The sequence below is a fragment of the Rhinolophus ferrumequinum genome, chromosome 8, assembly GCF_004115265.2.
Source record: "Rhinolophus ferrumequinum isolate MPI-CBG mRhiFer1 chromosome 8, mRhiFer1_v1.p, whole genome shotgun sequence".
Lineage (NCBI taxonomy): Eukaryota > Metazoa > Chordata > Mammalia > Chiroptera > Rhinolophidae > Rhinolophus > Rhinolophus ferrumequinum.
The window spans coordinates 24,735,236-24,758,838 of record NC_046291.1 but is presented as its reverse complement, the minus strand read 5'-3'; the positions used below and the strand labels follow the sequence as shown (position 1 = coordinate 24,758,838).

At 41.3% G+C, this 23,603-nt stretch overlaps 1 protein-coding gene across 3 annotated transcripts in view; it reads right to left on the bottom strand.

The window, feature by feature from the left end:
• Positions 1 to 23,603, bottom strand: part of PLEKHM3 (pleckstrin homology domain containing M3) — a 169,210-nt gene that overhangs the window by 116,409 nt on the left and 29,198 nt on the right. For all 3 annotated transcript variants that reach the window (XM_033112230.1, XM_033112231.1, XM_033112232.1), the window contains exon 3: positions 17,863 to 18,792. In XM_033112230.1, coding sequence (XP_032968121.1) covers positions 17,863 to 18,792 — 930 coding nt within the window. The remainder of the gene's footprint in view (positions 1 to 17,862; positions 18,793 to 23,603) is intronic.

Sequence of the window (23,603 nt, the reverse complement as noted above, 5' to 3'; positions counted from 1 at the left end):
GCAAGCATTCTCACTGTGGAGATCGAGGATGGCTGTGTAGACACAGGAACATTTGAGCTGGGGATTAAATTAAAGAAATTTTGACAAAGGACGATTCAAGTCAGAAAAATGTGGGCATGTTTGGAAAACATTTAATATTCTAGTTGCCTGAAGTTCACTGTAGCTAGAAGGGTGTTGGGAATGATAAATTGAAGCTAGAACATAAGAATCCCAAATGCTCATGGGGAGTAGTCCTTACTAATCAATAAGATATAGGAACAGCTCGGGTTGTTTGAAGCAGAGCAGCAATCTGAGCTTTGGAAAGATTAACTGGCAAGAAAACACTGGAAGGGGAAAGAACCTGTTGATAAGTTATTGCATCAGTCTGAGCTTGAGTGAGCTTGGGAGCAGCAAGGGGGAAAAAGAAGGAGATACTATGGAGACAAAATGTACATGATTTGGCAGCTGACTAATCAGGAGAGCATAGCAAGGGGATCTCAAAGATACTGGTGATGTTTTGAGCTAGTGACTATTATATGAGAAATCTATCAGTCAGAAGGCAAAGGTGGTTTGGGGGAGAAAATGCTGTTTGCTTGAAGCATTAAATTAACAGAACAGAATTCAAAAAATTTGAGTTAGCAGATCAACTGATGCCTAAAGCTCTGCTGATTGAGAGTAATTCCCTTTTACTGTACAAATCAGTTTGATTTCGATTTTCTGTTACTTGTGACTAAAAGCATCTTATATATTTATACTGAATGATGGTTGGTGAGGGTTCTATTTCTATAACCTACTGCTTTTACTTAAACGTACCCATTATCATGCTGTGGTCTTATTATACGCCATTAGGTGGTATAAAATAATCAACAAGGATTTCAGTAGAAGCCACTTATTACTTTATAAAGAAGTGAGGAAGAACCATGTGATGATGGGGCAGCCAGATAGCTCAGTTGGTTAGAGCGCGGTGCTGTTAAGAACAAGGTTGCTAGTTTGATCTCCACATGGGCCAGTGTGAGCTGCACCCTCTACAACTAGACTGAAACAACTACTTGACTTAGAGCTGATGGGTCTCGGAAAAACACACTTAAATAAATAAAAGTTAAAAAAAAAAAAAAAAAAAAGAACCGTATGATGAAAAGAAGACTTCGTTGGTAGGCCTTGTTTCTTGACAGCACAGTGGTTCACAACCAGGGCAGACTTTTGTCCTAACAGTGGACATTTGCAACATCTAGAGACATTTTTGGTTGCCACAAAAGAGTGAGTTGGGTACCTACTGGCATCTAATGGATAGAGGACAGGGATGTTGCTAAACATCCCTCAATGCACAGGACAGCCTCCCACAACAAAGAATTACCTGGTCCAAAACGCCAATAATGCCACTGTTAAAAAATCTTGTGACAGTACAAAGATGAGTGGCCAAAATAAAAGATCCATGACTGGTCTTACATAATTACTTTGCTCTGTAAGCAATGGATATGCCATTATTTATGGAGAGGAGAAAAGGCCTTTCACCAGCTCTACATTCTTACCTGAGGAAACGATTCATGCTGCTGGGTTAGCATAGAGGAAAGAGGTGCCATCAAAGGGAGGCCCTGTCCACACTGCACCACCACCTACTAGACGGCCTGCTGGTAACACCAGCTCCAAGCCTTGGGCTCTTTCCTTCACAAAAATTAATCCTGGAAAAACACTTGGCTCCCAATAACTCTTACCTGAAAAGCAACTACAGAAACAAAAGGGACCGAAATAAGCTGATTATTTTAGCCACGAAAGCTGCCAGTGGTGGAAATAATGCTCCTGTCACAGTTTACCTCCCGCTCTCTATCAGCTCTATCTTAAACACGGGAGTACCAGGCCCCCCATGTGGTACCCCTGAAACCCAAGGCAGGGAAGTCAACCTCGCCAGCCTGTAACGAGGCAAATACTGGGCTGTGCTACTTGGAACTTACGAACTGAAAGCTTTGGGGGAACATATCTTACTAAATAAACTGTCTTACTGGAATGTTCCTTTGAACCATCTCAGAGCCTGAGGCAAAAGGAAAAATCAGTCCTAATGGTCCAATCTCTATTTAAAATTGTATATTTTGTTCCTCATGGATTTTTTGGTATTCATTTTGATTTTTAAATATGACACATTAAAATATTATTTATCTTGATTACTGAGGGTTTTTTTGGCATTCTCTTGAATTTTGTACCCAAAGTGAGTGCCTCACTCCCCTCACCCTGGTCCCACCCTTTTTTCCTCACAGTGAATCCTTATCTACCCCAACTATGTTCTTTCTACAGTGATTTCCTCTGGTATTTAACATTGTATTAAACCACCACTAACTCTTTTTGTGATTCCCCAGTTATATCTCTATTATGATTGTGTCAAAAAGTCAGTAACTGCAATAACCTCTGACTGGCTTAGAAGTTCAGATTATTGTTTTGGTATACCCGAAAAGCAACCTGTCTTTCCTTACTGTCTCTGGTACTTATCTTTCCTTCCAGCTTGTGGTATATGGAAGTCTCTACGTACATCAGCCTCCTCCAGTCTGCAGCTTCTGTCACATACACTGTCCCACCAGGGTCCCCTCTCATTTCTTTCACATCACTCCCCATTCTTAATGCCTGTTTCTCTTCCCTTATATTTCACAAGAGTCTCATCTCTTTGAACTTTATAGTATCTTTAAAACACAACCTTTCCTCTTCTTTGTTAAAACCTCTGGGGAAAAAAACCCTGACAGCATCTCTTAGAGTAATTTCTACTTGAGCTATTTTAGTAATGACAACAATTTGATAAAATTAAAGTCATGAGAGTGGATCTGAGTAGTACTAGAAACAGTCTCAAAGTGAAAAAGATCACTTTCATCAGCTTCCTTTAAATCCATGCTTGAATTTCTTCATTTCTACCCGAAACCAAATTCCTTACGTTCTAGAAGATTTAGAGACTGCCTCGGCCTACTTCATTGCTTTATTCTTTTCCTTCATGACTTCTTTGGCCTGCTTTCCAAGCTTTTCTGTTTCTCTAAAAACACAGGTCTGTGACTACGTCCAAAGCTGATCTTTTAGCTATATGTTTAATTTGAAGATAGGTTGCTTGAATCAGTATTATTTTGAGTTAGTAGGTGGGAAACTCCTACTCCCTGCTCCTCATTTTGCCATTTGAAAGGAATTTCCTAGAGTAATAGTGCCACCTTCTCTCCCCATCAGTTACCCTGTCCTCCTCCCAGGTGGAGAAATGAGATTATCTGACTAGTGAGCTTACAAGAACCCCGACGTGCTCAGGGGTCCTTCAGCATGGGCTTCGGGACTCCAGCTGTAACCACATAAATAAGTCTATCGATGTTAAGGGTCCATGATGTAATAACACATGTGATCTATAAGCAACATGTATGGATACTGAGATCTCCATCTTCCTGACCCACAGGATAAAGAGGAATGATTTGAACCCTGTAAGGGTGATGGTCAGACAGACAGCATCCAATAATGGGACTGGGGAGGAAAAGGGAAGGCAGGCGGGAAACCGGAACATGGCTGTCAGGGGGTGAAGATCACAGAGATGAGGGTCATACAGGAAAGTGGGGCTCCAGGGGTTGCCAGGACACCCTGTGCATTATGGGGTACCTTTTACTCAGTTAAAATTCCTCATCCTACCGTGGATAAAAAACATCATTTTCCTAAAGGTTTCCCAGCATTATTAGGCCACAGTCAGGCTTCCGTTTATCCAAGAGATCACTTGGGGAACCTCTCTCGTGTTTTCTGAGGGGAAAAATGCAGTGATGTATATACAATATTACTAAATTAAGATTTGGCCCTTTTGGTTTGGCCAATATTTTGTAACATTTGAATTGTACATAGTCAAGGCAGCTTAATCTTCCCTCAACTTACAGTGTCCCAGCTGCTGGCCCACAGGACTGTAGAACACATCGGAGGCAGGGCTATAAAGCAAAGGCCACGCTCCTGCGCTCCTCATTTATTACTTATCCCACTGAGCCTGGATGCTTTCCAGCCACCAGACCGTGTGTGTCTACTGTTTTGCCTGGTCTCTAAGTGCCTGGGGGCTGAGAAGAACATCTTTATTGGTGAAGAAAGAGAAAGAGATCAAGACTTTCAAACTAAGTCTATCTTCTGTGTCAGAGATACAGGCATGGTGATTTGGAGGAGAAGTGACTTTCAGCCAGGCTTTTGGTTTAGCCCCACATGATTTACTTTACCGAAAAAAAATGAAAAACACACAACCGTTGGTACATCGGTTTATACCTGGTTAGAATGTGACTTTCAGCCTGGTGACTACAGTCAACAATATTATATTGTACACTTGGAACTTTCTAAGAGCGCAGATCTTAAAAAGTCTCACCCCACCCCATGTGTGTGTGTGTGTGTGTGTGTGTGTGTGTGTGTGTATTAACTGTATCGTGGGAATCATTTTGCAGTATATACGTATATCAAATCATCACACTGTACACCTTAAACATACACAATGTTATTTATCAATTACATCTCAACAAAGCTGGAAAAAAGGTAAGTTCTGGGGTCTAAGGTACAGCACAGTGACTAGTTAACAACACCGTGTTGTGTACTTGAGAGGTGAGAAGAGAACAGACCTTCGATACTCCCACAAGAACATGTTCACATGGGAGGTGATGGACGTCTTAGCTAACCTTACCATGGCAATCATTTCACCATTTGTACATATACCAAATCATCACACTGTACGCCTTAAACCTGCACAGCGTTGTTTGTCAGTTATATCTCAGCAAAGCTGGGGGGTGTAAAAGAATGTGATTTTCAATCTTTTGGAAATTGATACAAGCCTGAATTTCTTTGGTTTTGGAATCCCAGTTCCTTTCTAGACGTGCTATATAGCACACACTAAATTATTTTCAGTGAAAGCCAATGAATACAATTAATTTTGTTGGTCACCTTTATAATACCCTTTAAAAAAGGAAATGCTCTCTTTTAAGCTAAGATTTGAGAGCAATGTCTGAGTAAGAGAGTGGGGATCACCAAGTCACTAGATGTGTACAACATCCCACCACCTGAGCTTGGGCACTGAGCCAGCTGTAACCAGGCTGAGCAGTCCAGAGCTGGCCAGTTTCTTGGCTGCTTCTGAAGCTGCTTGGTATCAGGAAGACCCAGGAAGATACCACCAGCAATCTCCCCTCCCCAGGTGGGTGCAGTTCATGCTGGGAGGCACACCAGGAGCAGACTGGAAATGAGGGACTAGGGTGAACAGGCCAGCGCTTCCTCATTCTCTGGGGGCAGCCATATGTGTCACTTATCTTCCTTTGATCCAGCTTCCATTTTTGCTGTGGAAATGGCCTGCTCAATGTCCTGAGCTGACGTATAATAAAGAACTATCTGGTCTTCCTCCCTGACAGAGAGCTTCTAAAACTGTTGGACTTTCCTGAGTGATACAGGTATCCTTATTATTCATGGGCCTCTTGGATCACAACTGAGTTTCTGCTAATGACATGACTTCTGATGGGCCACTAAATAGCTTCAGGATGGGGGGTGGTCCCCAGAAGACCAACCACATGATTAGAGGGATGGGACTTTGAGCCAGCCTGACCTGTGGGAAGGGAATGGGAGTTGGAAAGTGAGTTCAATCACAAGGTTAATGATTCAAATGAGCATGCCGATATAATGAAACCCCAACAAAATTCTGGATGCTGAAACTCTGTGGAACTTCCTGGTTGAGGAGTACACCGACGTGCTGGGAGGGTGACTTGCCCTGATTCCACTTTGCCTTCTCAGTCTCTTCGTTTGGCTCTTCCTGATTTGTTATCTGTTCTAATAAAACTGTAATTGTGAGTACAGCACTTTCCCGAGTTGTGAGTCATTCCAGCAAATTATCAACCTGAGGGGGTCGTGGGAACCCCCAAATTTGTAGTTAGTCAGTCAGAGTGCGGGTGGCCTGGGGACCCCTGGAACTTGTGGCTGACAACTGCAGTTGGGGAAGTCTCGTGGAGGATCAGGCTCTTTGTGCTAACTGTGGGTAGTTAGAGGCAGAACTGAACTGTAGTACACCGACTGGGGTTGGAACAGAATGTGCAAAAGGAGAGAAACTCTGATGGTGCAGTGCCCGGAGCAGGGGTTTGCACCCTATATTGGAGGAATCCTAGTCCTGCAAAAAGAGGGTCAAGTAAGTTTAGAAATGTTGTATACTTATCCCTCAGATCAGTATAATAAAGGCTCTAAAAGTAGTCAAAAATTTAAATTGAAAAAAGTCCCTGGAAAACTTCACAATCATAACCAGTTTGCCAAAAGGGTAAGTTTTGGGTCCATCATATATTATTATTTTTTAACAACCTAGATGATTAAGTAGAGAACATGTTGATTATATCTGCAGATGACTCCAACCTAGGATTCCTAGAAAAGATGGTGAAAGCAGGAAACCCAATGGTGGGAGTGGGGAGGAAGGATTCAAAACTGAGGATGATGAGAAATATTTAGTGTGCCTGAGGCAGAGCTAGGGAGACAGCGATGAGCAAGACGACACAGCCCTTGCCAATATGGCATTTGCAGTTAAGTGGAGGAGACAGACATTAAATAAACAATTACACAAATGACAACATAATCTCAATTATAGCAAGTACTAGAGTAAGGTATTAAACTAGCATTACAGTGGAGGGAACTAAATAGGTCCTACATCAGTCTGAGGGGTTGGTTGGAAAAGGTGTTTCTGAGAAAGTGTTATTTAAGCAGCGACCTGAAGAATGAGTCGGGGGTAGTGGAGAGGCAACTGCACACGAGAAGGCGCTGAGACGCATGGCAAAGGCACGGTGAGTTTGGGGAACAGAGTGAAGTCAGAGTGGCTGGAACTTGTGTTGGGGGAGACAGTGGCAAGAAGGCAAGAACTGAAGGTGAGGATGCGGGCAGGAGCCAAGTCATGTGGGATAATGGTAAAAATGCTGGTCTAAATGCCAAAAGAAGTGGGAAACCACTGAAGGACTATAAAGAGAGGTCTGTCTACCAGGGTCAATCTGAATTTTAACAAGATCACACTTGCTGCAGTTAAGACAAGATTTGAGAGAAAGGTTAGACTAGAAGCAGGAAGACTGGTTAGTCCTCTAGGTGAAAGATGACCCAACTCGTAACAAAGAATATGAGAGAGGTAAAGGCTATCTCAAAGTTCAAATACGAAGTATGCTTATCAAGAATAAAATAAAAACTAGGCATAATATTAGGATGCATTAGAAATAAGGCTAGAATGTGGGTAGAGGTCTTGAATTAATCTCTTCCTTTGTATTTACCACTGGGTAGAACCCTATGAGAACACCACTGCAGTTTCTAGAATGCAAGAAAGACATGGAAACCTGGACATTATCAACCATCGATACCTCAATGGTTGAAATGTTGGACATATGTACTAAAAACAGTCAAAGGAAATGTGCTTATGTAACCCAGAGAAAACCGAAGTATGGCTTGATTCATTCACTAAGAACATTCTATGGACATGTCTGATGGTTTCTTAAACTTTGAATACAGTTAAATCAACTGTAAAGTTCGTTAAAATCTCTAGGCCGGATCCCAGAGATCCTAACTTCAACAGAGAAGAATCCAGCCATTGCTCCCCATATCACCCTCATGATGCTCATGCAAATGGTACTCCAACCACATTCTGAGAGGTGCTGGGTCCTGCCCTCAAAAAAGTCAGGCACAAGTCACGGCCCAAGACAGGAGTCCAGGGGAGTGGAGGAGGGTGGGGTCGTGCAGGAGGAATGCTCAGTGCTTCCTGGGGATGCGAGTAGGGTGGGGATAGGGTACTCAGGGGGGCTTGGAAAGAAGTCTGTAAGCGTGTAAAGGATTTTTCACACCCAGAAGCCTACAGCAAATAAAAATACAAAACTATACTTAACACATTGCCTGTCAACCCTGATCTCAGGCTCACTGCTTTGCAAACCTGCAACATTTTTTCATCTGAAACATGTGAAGGATTTTAATGCTCTGTTTTTACTAATGTCATTTAATTAAAACATTTTCTATGTTAACATATTGTAAGGTATAAAGGCCTGCACAAGTCATATTTTCTATTGCTAAAACTAACTTTTAGTTTACCCCAACACCTCAATTTGTGTGACTATATGTGGCCCATGCTTGTTCAAGGAATGAATGACTGGATGAAAATATTAATCTGAGAAATAAATTGGTGTTACTATATTACTAGATTTCCTTATTTAGAGATGTTATTTATTTATCATTCTTTAATTTAAAATTTTTTATTATTAGTTTCAGGTATATAAAACAACAGTGATTAGACTAGAGATGTATTTTTAAATGGCAAGTTTCTACGTAAGTATGTTTCTGCTTTTAGGCAATATAATGGATTTTAGAAAACCTCTCAAATAGCTCTTCCTCTTAGAGGAGCCCATGAAAAGCTTAGTTTTTCAAGGAACTTAGCTAGAAATTCGAGAGAATATTGAGCTACCCCCCAGTCTATCCCAAAACCACACCTAGATCAATTTATCTCCTAATTAAAGGTCAATAAATAGAAGCTTTAAACCCAATGTAGAGTCCAGTAGTACATTCACACTTCCTTTAAAAGTTTAGCTGGAAATGAACACATGATGAGAACAATGTTAACCATAAAGGAAGCTACAAAAAGGGACAAGAACTTTCCAGACCAAAGTATAGCAACAAAGACCGGGAGAAATGAACAGTTTAACAGCTTTTTTTTTAAAAAAAAAAAAAGGAGAGAGAGAGAGGGAGAGAGAGAGAGATGGCACAGCTACGGCCTATGAAGTTCAGGAAGGTCTATCAAAAGATCCGTATCTTCTGAAATTCAAAATGATTTTATTCTTCTGAAACATATCAAAGACCAACATGTGACTTCTATGATGAGAATACCAGGAATAAATCAAAAAAGCAAATTTATATCCTATAAAATCAAACGGCCTACTTATATAAAGTGATCACATCTCTCTGAATTTTAGGATGTGAAATAGTTCAAAAAAACCCAAATTATATAACGTTCTTCTTCCATAGAGTCATATGACTATTCCAGGGTGTATTCATATTCTTAATATACATTTATTTTTATTTAAAATAATTTCCCGGGCTTAGAAACTTAAGACTGCAAAAATGGATAAAAAGCAAAGTAATTTATCCAATGATAGACATCGCAGCCAAGAAAAAGATTCCCATCTCCTGTCTTCTTACTCAAGTGATATTTCTATGGGTTTAAAATCTCTTCCCCAAAGGAAAAAGGTATTACTTATTAAATGAGATTAAATGGAGGATCACGTTAACATAATTTTCTCTAAACTTCTATAGACATTGAAAGAATCACAAAAGGAGAGGTAGAAGGGACCGTATAGTACAAGGCCGTTCCTTCTAAAATCTCCCAGACGACCAGAAGTGTTGGAAGGAAACTCAAAGACCTTCATGTTCAACTGTGTGCTATAACCACTCATTTAACCGTCTGGCTTCCAGTTTTCAATTTCTATGAGGACACATAATGGGATTATCTTATTCACTATGCATCAAGCACAATGCTTAGGACAAAGTAGAGCCTATAAAAGTAGGGCAATAAATATTTGCAAAAGGGCCAAATTAATACAGCTCTTTATCTTGCAGATGAGAAAACCGTAGCTCAGACGAGTGACTTGCCTTGAAGTCAGAACTCTAGTTCTTCCAGTCTCATGGGCCAGAGCTCTTGCCACTCTACTCATTTTCACCCATGGCCATCAAATCTTCTTAAATAAGGGAAATCCATTCTACTCTGGACATCTCTGTTACCGTGGTCCAATGGAACCATACAAAGTAAGCCTATTTTCTAAGTGGCAGCCTTCGAGTATGTGGCGACAATTCTCGTGTCCTTCCTATTCTAGGTTACATTTGCATGACATGGCATTTGGGACTTTCACCATCGTATCACATGTCAATAGATGTAGTTGTTTATTCTTCAAGAGCAGCGTCTATAACTAAAATTTCCAGGTGTGGCCACAGCCAAACATAATGAGGATATGTCCTCTTCTTTCTAGCTCAATGTTTTGTGCACGCTTCTGACGTAGCCACAGTAGGACAGATTCTGGCTTCCCCGTTGCCGCATCTGTATGCCCACATGAGCTGCTGTTAGATCAAGTGTCCTCTACCTCCCATCTTTGCAGTTAATCTTCTGACTGTAAGTATAGGACTATCTATGTATCCCTATAAACCACATCTTGTTTGGCCCATTCCTCTAGCTTGTGTTTCAGAGTCTGGATTCTGTCATTCAGCTTATTAGTTGTCCAGCCTAGTTTTGTGAGAGCTACACATTTGATAAGTATGCCTATGATATCTTTATCGAGGTAATTATTGTCCTATCTGAGCAAATAAGAAAAATAGCTAATCCTTATATAGCATTTACTATGTGCCAGGTACAGTTCTAAGCCCCTTTAGCTCATTTTATTCTCACTACAAACTTCTGAGGTAGATGTGATTATTTCCTCACATATGACCTTTAACAATGGAGATACAGAGAGGTTACGTGACCCAGTGTCACACAGTTAGTGGGTAGCAGATCTGGAAACCCAGCCAGCCTGATTCCAGAGTCCCTGATCTTAATTACTAAATCATGCTGCTTCTCATTATTATCACGTACTTTTACTGACAACCTTCTAGGCTTAACGGGATCCATGAGCCAACAATTCTTGAGTAAAGCTACCAATCATTCACAAAGTGACATAACTGGAATTTCTGATGACCTAACTTTCACTGTCTTGAGGGTTTTGCCAAACGCTTCTCTGAACACTGGTGCTACATAGCATGGACTTCGCCTGTCTAGTCACCCCTCATTTTCCTTTGTGCATCCTCAACCAGACTATAAAGTCCTGGGCGTCCAGACCGTATCGATGCTTCTCTTCTATCTCCCATAGTACCTACTACATGAGCACACAACAGAAATACAAGTTTTATCCTTGATAGGTAGTAAAAACCAAGGAGATCTTCCCCTGCGTTTAATTCTGTAGGAAATATAAGGATGAAGTTTGAAATGGGGGAGTAGGGTGAGATACCACTTAGCTCTTCAGCTTTCATATTCTTTACAACCGGGATTCTCTGCCCTAAGCAGAGACAGGATATACTGGTCTCCGAGCCAGTGGCCATGACGGCTTAACTCCTTATCTCCCAGGCCCCGTCTCCTGCTCACCTCTTTCAAGCCCCTCCTGCTCTCTTGGAGGGGACTCTACAAATCTTGGAGGAACACAGCCTACACCTCACCCTACTTTCATATTCCAAGGTACCTGGCAGAGCATGTGTATGGTATCCATGAGGAGTTTAATGTTAATAAATGCTGTTGAAATGAACCCTCCACCAAACTCCACGTAAGGATTTTACTATCAGCAACCCCTCCACGGTCATATTCAAGGTTGGGGAAATAAAACCACCCTTCAGTACACACAAACTAGAGATTCCTCCTCTGGAAGACAACAAACTAATACACTAAAAAACAAAATGACTTAGACAATACAAGGTGAGATGGCAACAACAGAGTAAACAATTTATTTATCTAAGCTGTTTCTATGTTTTGGGGGCACATCTAAGTTTTCCATCATTGTCTTCTTCTCCTCCAATTAGCTACCCTGTTTCCCCGAAAAGAAGACCTAGCCAGACAATCAGCTCTAATGCACAGCAAATTTGGAGCAAAAATTAATATAAGACCGGGTCGTATATTATAGTAAAATGAGACTGTGTCTTATATTAATTTTTGCTTCAAAAGACGCATTAGAGCTTATTGTCTGGCTAGGTCTTATTTTCAGGGAAACATGGTACCTGTTTATTCCCTAACTCATATAACTCTTCATTATTACCATTCCTAGCAAGTGAGAGACAAATTTGAAAATGGGGAACTGGAGATATCAAGAAAGGTCAATTTTCTTTTTAATTCTGTCTCATTTCCTTAGTAGATCTGGCACCTTGGCTCCCAGAGGATCCCCTAATTTTTTACATGGGAATCAAACAGATTTTGGCTATGTTAGAATTTTTTTTTTAAGAGCGTAATATACAACTTCCCTTCTGACACTCAAAAACCTACAGATCTTTCTTTACCTAGACTCATGCTGCATAATCAGCTCCCACATTAAATTTCTCTTTTTCTTAAGAATTGCTATTCTGCATGATTTACTCTGAGGCCAATAAGTAACTAACTATGCCCAAATCAGAAATATTGCTTACTTCCAGACTGGCAGCTACTTAATGAATAATTAACCACTCCATACTTTCTATCGGGGATGCTTGTATTACCAGGGTAAAGAAAGGTATCCTTTCTGTCTAAACAATGTCATAAAACAGGCCTTTGGCAGAATGTCGCCCTCATTTATCACATGAAATGCCATGTGGTATTAACAAGGTCGATACTGTTTGTTTAACATATTTTGCTTTCATAGGGGCTTGAAATGATTTGTTTTTGCAGCTGTAACAGAGTTAAATTAGGGATTTAGGCTTGGTTTAGCTAGTTGGGCATATATAACCAGGGGCTATTAATTATCTTCCTGGAGTGCTTTGTCATCTTCCCACAACTTACAGCATCGTTGGGGTACTGAATTATACCCCAAGCAGCCTGATTCTATCCTCAGATAATCAATGCCTGCCTCTCAGGTACTGAGGGGAGACTAAATAATTGAAATATCTGTTTCTAAATCCATAACTTTCTCCCCCCGCCACCACTGCCAGCCTGCCAACATGTAAATGTTATTAGTGCACAGGTTGTTTTTTTTTAAGTTGAGTACGGAATTTAACAGCAAGTCTTAGTTCAAAGACTAGTTTCACACATCCGTTCCCACAAATGAGAAACTTAAAAAAAACACTTTACTGATCTTAGAGCACCAATAATCAGTCCTTCCTCACACTGCTATTCTGCCTTAAACGGAGCAGGGGGAGGGGAGGAAGTTGGCTCCAAAGATAAACTTGTCAAAAGCCTGCACTACAATACTAATTCCTCTCTACCTGTTTGTGAATGTCAGCTGGGAGCAAGCGCTGAAAAGCTTTGGGGGGAAAAATCAAGGGGAAGAAGGGGGAAAGGAGGGGAGGGGAGCAAAGACAAAATAGAGGGCAATTCTAACAAAAATGAAATCATACACACACACACACACACACACACGCACACACACACTCACTCAGATACACAAAGAGAGGGGGAAAAATGCTCCCCCCAGCTCAGTCCTAACAACATACTTCTTTATCAGAGGTTCATTGTCAATCAATTAGCTGAGGCAGCAGGGGTCTGTGAGGTGGGGGCCGCCAGGGAAACAATAGGTAGCCCTGTTGTATTACTATTTAATCACTTTTGCTAAATAAATAGAGCAGCCCCTGAGGTGCTGTCATGTCAAGGGAATTTATAACCAAAAAAAACTTCATTTTTCATTGGTCAGTCCTTTTTTCCCTTCAGGACAAGAGAGGGTTATTACTGTAGCCTTAAGTTCCATCTTTGTGTTTCTTGCCTTTGATTCCCACTCGGACCCTGCCACTTTCTGGCACTAATTTGTCAGGCTGAACAAAGAGAGGATTTGTACCTCCTGTAAGGTCTCAATTAGGAATGGCTTCTGCTGTATTATGTGCCATTCAGAAAGGACACAATGCCGGTAATTACAGGAATTTGCACTAAATGGCTGAAGAATTCACAGCAAAACTACACACACACACACACACACACACACACACACACACACACACAGAGATCTTGGGCTTACTCCTCCCAAGGGCTAGGGAGAGAAAAGGAAAGCAAAAAGCTCTTAATACTAGAGAGAGGTAATTACCAACAGCAGTCCCAAGAGGTTAAACAGCAGCCAAAGGAGTAAAACCATAAAAACTGACAGTGTGAAAATGGTGGAGGGGATCCCCACGGCTCACTGCTTTTCCTGCTGTCTCTTCGTTAACATTTTCAGCTTCAGTTCAGAATCAGGAACACTGTCCCACAACGGGGCCATCCAATTTCACTTCCAGATTACAAAACAGTAACAAAAGGAACGCTTTAAAAGGTGAGCTTTGTTTTGCATCTCTTGTCGAAACTATAAACCGGCTCTGGGCCCTTTTATTATAGTACTGTACTCAATTGCTAGGTTTCTTGATTGCAGGGAAATTACAGGAAAAATATCTGTGTGTACTAGTGCCAAGAAAACCATGCTATCTATTGAGGGGAAATAGGTATGTACACATGTCTAATTCCTGAAGAAAACAGAGCTGCTGCCTTATAATCTAATTTATACAGCATTTTGAGAACAACTTAAAACCACTTACAGGTACGTATTTCATAAATATTTTATTAAGCCGCATAAGCATTTGTTTTAGCATTAATATTTTAATATCACGGATTCTCCATTGTCAGACATAATTTTGAATCCCAACCACTAAAGAAGCATACCCCATTTTCTTCTACAGAGGTGTTTCTGCAAAACTGTACTAAAGCATCACCAAATTGATTGTTCTTAAATACTACTTTCGCCATGTGCTCTTCTGCTCAGGGGCCTTCTGTGTCTTCAGGGTGAAACACTAAGTTCAACCTTATCAAACTACCCTTTTTTTGTAGGTCAGAAATGACCAAATATCTGTAATTTCACATAGCTCCACCTGGTACCACCTCTGACAGTTCTCTAATCCCATGTGTGTGCCTCACTTCTACAGCTTTGTCACAGTTGTCACTTGGCATTCACAATGTGACGATTTGATTAATGTCTGTCTAAGCTAGTGGACTGCAAGTTCCATGAGAGCAGGGACCACGTCTACTTTCTTGCAATACTGACTTGTCCAGGTTAACCCACCTTTTGGGCACATGCTCAGAAACTCCGCATGCAATAAATGGTATAAATGAATGGAAGAACTTAATTTTCAAAAGCATGTTTTCAGGAAGAAGGAACAGCAAGTGCAAAGGCCCTGGAGGCAGGAATGACCAAGGTAGGTTCCAGAACATCAAGAAGACCACGGTGGCTGGGGCTTCCCAAGCATAGGGCAGCCATGGAGCTGGAGAGGAAGCCGTGGAACAAACCACACATAATCAAATACAACTATAAAAAGTTCAAGCACATGTTAAGAAATATACAGTTATAAATAAGCATGTATTTTCAAAACCATAACCTCAGGCATTTTTTGATGGTCGTGGTCCATTTTCTCTGCAGGGGCTCTTTAAATTTCAGAGAAGGATATAGAAAATTCTTCACCTACAGAAAGAATTTAGTGCAGCAAAGCCAACTGCACTATTTTGTAGATTTAAAAGCCAACATTTGTGGCTCCCCTAAATAGCAACTGAATGACATCATTAACAAAGAGCTACCCAGCACAATCTTCCACTTTTAAAGTTTATTCATCAAAAATACTTAAAGGGGGAAGGCCGAAGTAGACATAAAAACTTACAGTCTAAAGAGGCTCACTAAAACCATGAAATATTGTGAATTAGCTTCCTTAAAATAATAGATAAAGCCAAGATCCAACTAAAAACAATTTACTGGACTTTTTAGCCTTCTGGTCGGTGAACGCACTGTGCAACCAGCTTTTTCACCGAATGAGTTTATGAGGATGCAAAGTTAGAGGACACAAGTACTAAACGAAGAAGCCAGCTGGTTTAGATTAACTGTGTTTGTGAGAAGCATACATCAATTTTTAAAGTTCCATCTGCTATAATAATCTTTGATATAATGAAGAGCCTCCCAAGTAATTTAAAAAACATTCAGAGGTTTGCTTAACAAGTTTCTTCTGCCTTTTTCTTTTGAGACTCTGCCCCCTACAGGAGATGAAGTATTCCCACCTGAGGTAGGAAAGCAGTATTCCTAGCATTTCGGGAAAACCATGCGTGTGGCAAGGCTGCTGAATGCAGCACTTTCCGACGGAAGAGAGAGCATTGAAATGAAATGAACATTTTCGACTTTGGAATTGGCTGCACTATTCAAAATAGGATTGACTTCTCCCCTCCCCCAATTAAAAACCTGCCGATGCCTCATTAAAACTCCAAACCAAAGCACGAAGGTAGAAGCTGAGCAAAACAAATGAGTTTTGGACTACATTATCCTGTCTCCTGGATTCCCTACCACCACTCATCCCCAACCTATTCTCCAACCAGCCAAATTTAGTGAGCACCAGAAGTAGACAGCAAAGGGAGGCACCCAAAAACATGGAACCAAAAGTAGCTGCCCAAAAGTTCCATCTCTGCCCATTATGCAATCCTTTTCCTATCCTTTTCTCCTTAGCTTCCTTCTCTTCCTGCCTCTTCTATTCACCTTTCTTTATCTTTTTTCTGTTTTCATTTCTCCAACTGCCAGATGCAGTGGACCTGCTGAATGGTACCCTCTACCTGCATTTCTCCTCCTCGGAGTGCTAGGAACACTGCTAAATGCGGTACAGAACAGTGCACACTCCCTCCGGAAGCAAACTTATGAGAGGAAGTGAATTAGGTGACAACTAGGTGACAATCCTTATGTTACACCTGAGGCTTTTCGTCCCCTTTTACAGAAAGTTTCCCAATTCAGTTATTTTCATCTCTGCCTTGAGAACTGAGCTATTCTCCCTGATAGATTGTTGACCCTGTCAACAATCGAAAACCACAGAAGTGTTCCACAATTTCAGAATGCCCACAGAGTAAGCACTCCATAAATTCCTGCTGAATGCCTCAACTCTGAAACATATCTACTAGTATGAGACACTGAAATGTCAATCATTTTTAAAGAACTACTCCTCTAAAACCAGTGTCTCCTTATTTCAAAACCATTTTCTAAAAGTAGCTGGCTGGCTTAGAGAAGGCCTTTCCTGCCTGCAGATATATGCGTGTCACACAGTATGGCTTCTTTATTGGCTTGGTGTTTTCGGTCTCTCCAACCCCGCCTTGCAAGTTTCTGCTTCACCATCACTGAGATCCTCCAGGCAAAGCAGGGAGAATTCACTTACTACCCCTCTGCTTAGGTAAATTATTTTTCAACAGAAAAAGCCACCATCATAACTAACCTAAATTCAAAACAGGGGTTTTCAGTGTGCCACCAACTATTTGGCTTTTCAGTGCAGAAGCAAGCACTAAATTTAAAATTTGGTCTTGGTTGGTGGTGAGCTTCTTGTACATTTTTAAACAACATACTTAAGTCTGATATACTTGAATTAAAATCATCCAAAGCAGGCTCCCAATTAAAGTTGCCTTCATGGTAAATGTTTTGTCACAAATAGTGGCACATAGTAGATATGTACATAGTAGATATAATACATAGTAGATATGTATTATAGATTTGGTTTAGCAAGGGCTTTTTTCTTTCTAGTATACTGCTTTGGGGAAGGTGAGAGGAATCGGGAGTAGGGAAGAGGAGCCATAACAGGGTTTTAAGAAATAACCGATGACTGGTCTTGAACTCCACTTCGGGTCTCACCCTTCCACAGCAGTTCCAGAAGCCCTAGGCTTCTGAAGAATGAGGCACAGGCCCATCGTGACTCAGAGGTCATCTGCTTAATCATCATCTACCCTGATCCTAGCCACCTCCACATTTCAGTCCAGACCAACTTTTTAGATTCTACCTTAACGAAACTTGCCACAGTCGTGACCAATGACAGTTACTGACCATGGATATTTTCCTTGCCTACAATTGTTAGGAGTCAGCCTTGGGCCTGACTGTCTCTTATGAGACAATGTGTGACGTCCACATCACAGTGACCTTTATTTAAGAAGGCAGAGGAAACAGAATCACAGCAGACACAGGAAGCCTAACGTCTAGTCTGGTAACGCTTCCGCCAAATTTTGATCAATGGGGACTATCATCTCTGCTTCTACTTACTTTACCAGCACGGCATGAAGATAAACAGATGTTTTAATATAGCAAACTCCTTGAAGGAGAGATGGATTTTAAACAAGAAGGAGCTGGGACTGGCCTATTGAGGGGATTTTTAAAGTGAATTCCAATTGTGGGGTTCAGAATTGTCCCTTAATGAGCTTTAGGCTGCAAGTTCACTTCCTACCTGCACATTTGAAACTCTGAGCAGTGAGTCCCCGTTCCAAAGACAAAGTCGTCAGAATGCTGAGGAAGCTAGTGGTCACGGACTGACGTTTGTTCTTCCTGAGCTCGCCCGTCTGGTCCTTGGGCTTGTTCCTCAGTGTGACTTGCAGGTTTTGCTCCGAACTCCTCGCCACATTGGCAGCTGTCTTCAGAGCCTCCATCCACTCCTGAGCCCTCTGTCGGGTCTCAGCACGGAGGCGGAGCACATCTTGGGGGAAAATGACTTGAAAGCAGGAGTCGCAGTCGTCCAGGTTGTCCATGTGGACAGCCAGACACACGTGCACGTTGTAGCTGAGCAGGGGGTCCTCGTCCAGCTTGCCGGGCTGAAAGGCCATGAGGTAGGCGCTGCTCAGCACGAACGTGAAGGCCTTCCAGTTGTTCTGCACAGTCAGCCTGTACAGCGTCCCAGACCTGAGGATGTTCTCGTACCGTGTGGGGTTATCCGAGCCAGGGCACGGTGCGAGCAGCTCACCGCATTTCCTCTGTAAACAGTGATTCTGTGTATAGGCCCCAGGACAGCCAAGGCCCGGTGAGTTGGCCAGCTCATCCTGCCGTCCCATGTACCCAGGCACGGCGGCATGTACGACCTCCCAGAGCTTCTGTCCCCAGTCCAAAGCCTCCCACGGAGACTCTGCCTTTAGTTGTAGCTGAGTGTTGTCATACAGAACAGTGTCCACCAACCTGGCCTCGAGGTTGCCCAGAACAGATATGCTCTGGAAGTGTGAAAGCTGGTACGTGGCATAGAGGCTTTGATTCCCGCTGCTGTCCAGGCTGTAGAAGTACAAGTTGTAGGGGGAGAGTTCCGCGTAGCAGCTTTGCCAGTAACTGTCATGGTCCTTTCTAATCTCCAGGTAACCCTTCTTCAGAATGTTTGGGAATGCCTGCTTGTGTTCTAGAAAGAAAAAAACAAAAAAGCAAAGCATTACTTCATTAATATAAATTAACTGAATGAGATGAAAAGGCAGGTATAAGAAACCAAGCACATCAGGCGTCAGCATCCTTCTGGTTTAAACTAAACATAGGAGTAGTAAAATCCCAAAATAATACCTAATGGACACAGTGTAACTGGGGCAAATCTGAGGCCTGAAAAACTAGGGTGGAATTATGAGTACAGGGAGGCCATGTCCATGTGACATGCAGAGGTCTATGTGGAGAACAGAAACACTGGAATACATGTGACTATCCCTGCCCAGGAGACAATTGCACTTGGCCAGGATTTCTTGTTTTCTAGGTAACACTCTACAGAGTCCCAGATACACGAGACAGAACAAAATGTTCCTCCTGCCACTTGACCTAACTCCCTGCTAATACTCATCTTTCTCTAGGGTGGTGAAACCAGGAAGGGTCAGTGGAAAGGACAGAGCAGGAAGTAGGCCACTCACAGACTCCTGTTTCTCAGACACCCCCATTCGTCTTCAAGTCCAGTTCACGAGCCTTCTGTCTTATAATCAGTTCTCCAGACTTGCCTCAACTAGCTCACTTACAGTTCTCTGCTTAGATAGCAATGTTGTTCACCTCTGAGCCTGACTGTTATTAAGCTGCTCCCACTGCTTCCATCAGCCACTACACACTTAACCCTTCACTCAGCTATCCCATCTTCCACAAAGGGGGTTCGTCCTGACTCCACCAACCCCCACCCCCTTGCTTGCATACACACACCCCTGGGGCAGTATCAGGTACACCTACTATATTATTCCTCTTTGATGGGCTCTTATCAAGCTATATTATAATCATTTATTTAAATATCCAATCAATAAAATACATTTTGAAGTTTTTTGGTTTTATTTTTAAGTCTGTCCTCCCTTACTGGACTGTAAGCGCCCCGAGCACAGGGGTGAGGTCTGTCTTTTCGTCTGAAAAGGATGACACATAATGCAATGCCTGTTACATGATAAGTACTTTAAAAATACTTGTTGAATTAGAAATAAAGCTGCTAACACAAGGCCCAGCATACAGCACATACAATTCCCTTCCCTTCCCTTCCCTTCCCCTCTGCTTCACAAGTTTATCCGGTCATGTCATCTTTAATCAATGACTAGCTGCAATATATATGTTTAGTGTTTTAATAAAAGGGGACATCACTTGGGAGACTTCTTGATACTTTTATCAGGCATGAAAATGCCAACCGTGCAAGAGGGAGCAGTCCTCCTTGGTCAAGATTTTCATTTCTGACATGTTTCCCAATCTCTTGTGCTGACACACATTGGAGACAGTCATAAGCTAATTGAGTCATTCCCTAAGGAAGACAAGTCACATTCCCAAAGGGTATGATTTCTGATCTTGGCTGAAGAAGAAAAGAGGAACACAGATCCAAATCTTAAAATAGCAAACCAAAAGAGAAAAGGAGAGAAATGAGGCAGAGAAAAGCCAATTTTACCTGCTCTCCATCTCTCGTCCTGACATTCATTAGTATTTCTGTGGTAACTCAAAAGCCATTAATTTCTTGCAACCCACACTAATCCCTTTGTAGAACGAGATAATGGATGCCTAGTCTCAGGTTATCTTTCTTTTCCGATAATGCAATAAGGGAGGCAGCACTGCTAGAGACACCGCGGCTGCCTCTTGGTCTCTCATTGCTGGCTAACGCTGATGAAAGTTCAACCTTTACCGTAAGACATAACCACGTGTCCCTCCATCCCCATCCTTCCTGTGACCCAGCAGCTCAGCTATATGTCCCTAAGTAAAATAAAAACCACCTCTCTTGCTTTTAGCTAGGAATTTTCCTCTCCTTTTCTTTCCTTCCCGAGAGCTTTTTACAATAGCTGCTACCGTGAATTAAAAATTCTACCGTAATTGGGTCCAAACCAGCAAGCAGCAAACCTGACCAAAGCCTCATATCTTTCTGACTGTACTAGTTAGGATGGTAGATGAGAAGTCCTCTTACAGAGTCTCAAAAGTTTCCTCATCTTCTTGATGCAGAATAAGGATAAAAAATGCACTATGTTTCAGTCTTTTTCCCCACTTCGTCTCAGCCCTTTCTAAATAGGTATGTTAAACAGACGGAAAAGAGGTGAGTCGATAGCAAATGGTACATTCGTACAGGCTGCACTTGGTAGAGTAATTCTTGAAAACAAAGAATCAAGAAAAAGAAAGCAAATGTGATTAGAAAACTGTTGGAGGGCCTGTTTAATATCAGACCTTATTAATATTTGGGTGTGAAGTATTAATTATCTTTGACTGTAGAGGAATGGAGAACTACCATTTCTGTTTAATTTCTAACAACTGCTACTTTCTATTGGATCTGAAGTTCAGTTAAATGTTTGTTTTTAATTGACAAATCAGAAGTTATATATTTAAATCTAAGCTTTCATTAATTTACTATTGTTCAACTTTTGTTTCCCCAGACCGTATCATTTCAACTCATTTAATTAACCCATACACATTACTGTTAAGTGTTCAATTTTACAAATAATATATCTGTTTACTAATACGATAACTGATTCATATGGGACCACTGACAAAGATTATCGTGACCTCCTCAATAAAATAGAGAATGCTGACCAAGATGAATTACTGTGACTATAAATTTCATCCTGAAACCACACGACAGCAGTGGTTCTTTTTCTTCATGAAAAAGAAAAAAGAAGAAAAGAAAACCAGAGAAGTCTTTGTTTCCCCATTGCTTTCCACTTCGGCTAGCAGGAAGACCTGGTTTCAGTTCCTCCTCAATGAAGATCCCTTTTCCCTCTCCTCTCTGTCCTATCGCACCCCGTGCTGTGGTTAAGGACAATAACTGCTCCTACTAGTAACTGAAGAGGAAGAACGGCATTTGCCTCGTCATGTACCGGATTCACTTCCATACTGCCCACCGCATGCTTCTCTTGCCGTTATTTCTTCCATCTGTTCTCAAAAAAGTTTCCATTCCCTTGGCCACCGCGTCTTAATCGAGGTCTTAAATAGGCTCCCACTTCTAGTTTTCCTCCCCACTGGCCATGTCACACACTGTTACCAGGTTAATCTTTTGGGGTCACTCAGCCCCTCCCATGCCTCCTCCTTAGGCCAAAACCCTTCACAAGTTTCCTGGTGCTATAAAGTCCAAACTCCTTAGCTTGGCCATAGGACATTTTATTATGGAAAATTTCAAACACACTCAAAAGTACGTAGAAGAGTAAAATGAACATCTCCATGGAATCACCCCTCAGCTTCAAAAATCATCAAGTTGCTGCTATTCTTGTTTCATCGCTCCCACCCCACTCCAACTCTTGCTTTTTACTGTTGTTGTGTTGTTGTTTTTTTTGCTGGAATATTTGAAAGCAAATTGCAGACATTTTATCATTTCTATTCTAAATACTACAGGGTGTATCTCTAACAAATACAAATTTTAAAATGTATATATGATACCATTTTCACTCCCAACAACAAGAATAATTCCTTATCTAATACCCAGTCTGTATCTTATTTCCCCAGATTGGCTCAAAAATTTTTTAAATACAAATGGTTTGTTCAAATTAGCTTCACGCATTGATTTGGTTGCTACGTCTTTTAAGTCTCTTTAAATCTGTAACAGTTTCCTCTTCCTCTTTTTCATGCCATGTGTTTACTGAATAAATTAGTTCATTGTCCTAGAGAATTTCTCACATTCTGGATTTGGCAGAGTTTATCTTCATAGAATTATTTAAATGTTCCTGTTTCCCATGTTTTCTGTTAACTGCTATTTAGATCTCAAGGTTCAGTTAGATTTTTTTTTTTTGCAAGAATATGTTACAGGTGGTTGTCCTAGGGACAGTAAGATTGATTAAGAGGGTCAGAGGACAGTAGCCTGCTATGCTATTCTAAATTTCCCCAGGGACTCTTCACACAATGCAGCCACCTTCTCCACTCCCCCACATTCCGGCCATGTGACCTGATGCTGTTCCCATTACTCACCAACTTTCATGCATTTTCTCTCACCATTCCCTCTGCCTGGATTTCTTCACCTCTGCGTGTCCACGTTTTCCTCAACATGAGAGCTGGTGTAAAATCTCACCTATTCTGAAGCCTTTCCTCTTCATCCCCTCTAGTTGAACACAACTGTCCTCCTCTGAACCCCCATCGTTCTATGGCGATATCACGCTAATGACTCATATTTTAGATACTATTTCACATTCATCAAATATGTATTAAATTATATAATAAAATTATTTTTTAAAAAAACAGTAAGAAATGTAAAGAAGCAAAAATAAATGTTTCTGCCTCCACATCCCAGTACCCACCATCCTCCTGCCCAGACTGTACCATTTAATATGAAGCCTTTAGACATTATACATGTAATAATATAAACAATAATCAGGTATGTTCACAAATATTAGCATATATAATTATGGAACACTTACATGCTTTCATTTTAGATACTTTACGTAATGTTGTCTTTTTAAAAACCATCGTGTCCCAGATCACAATAAATGAAACATTTAGGTAACCTAGTTTACCAAGAAAATCGGAACTGCCTGAGTCAGCACATAAAGTCACAAGAATAGGATTCTAAAGACCAGGCAATAGAATGAAAGACAAAAAGTGACATTTTAATGTTTCCATAGAACGCAAAAACCTATGCAGTGCCAACATTCCAAATCAAAATTATCTAGGCAAATTTAAAGGAAACAATTCTTGTAACAAATTAATAAATGTGAAAGGAAGCCAAAGTGAAAGGATGCCAAAGTGGCGAATGAATGGAGTACTCACACTACTATAGTAGTGCACTCTATCCCAGACAAGCCCAAAGGA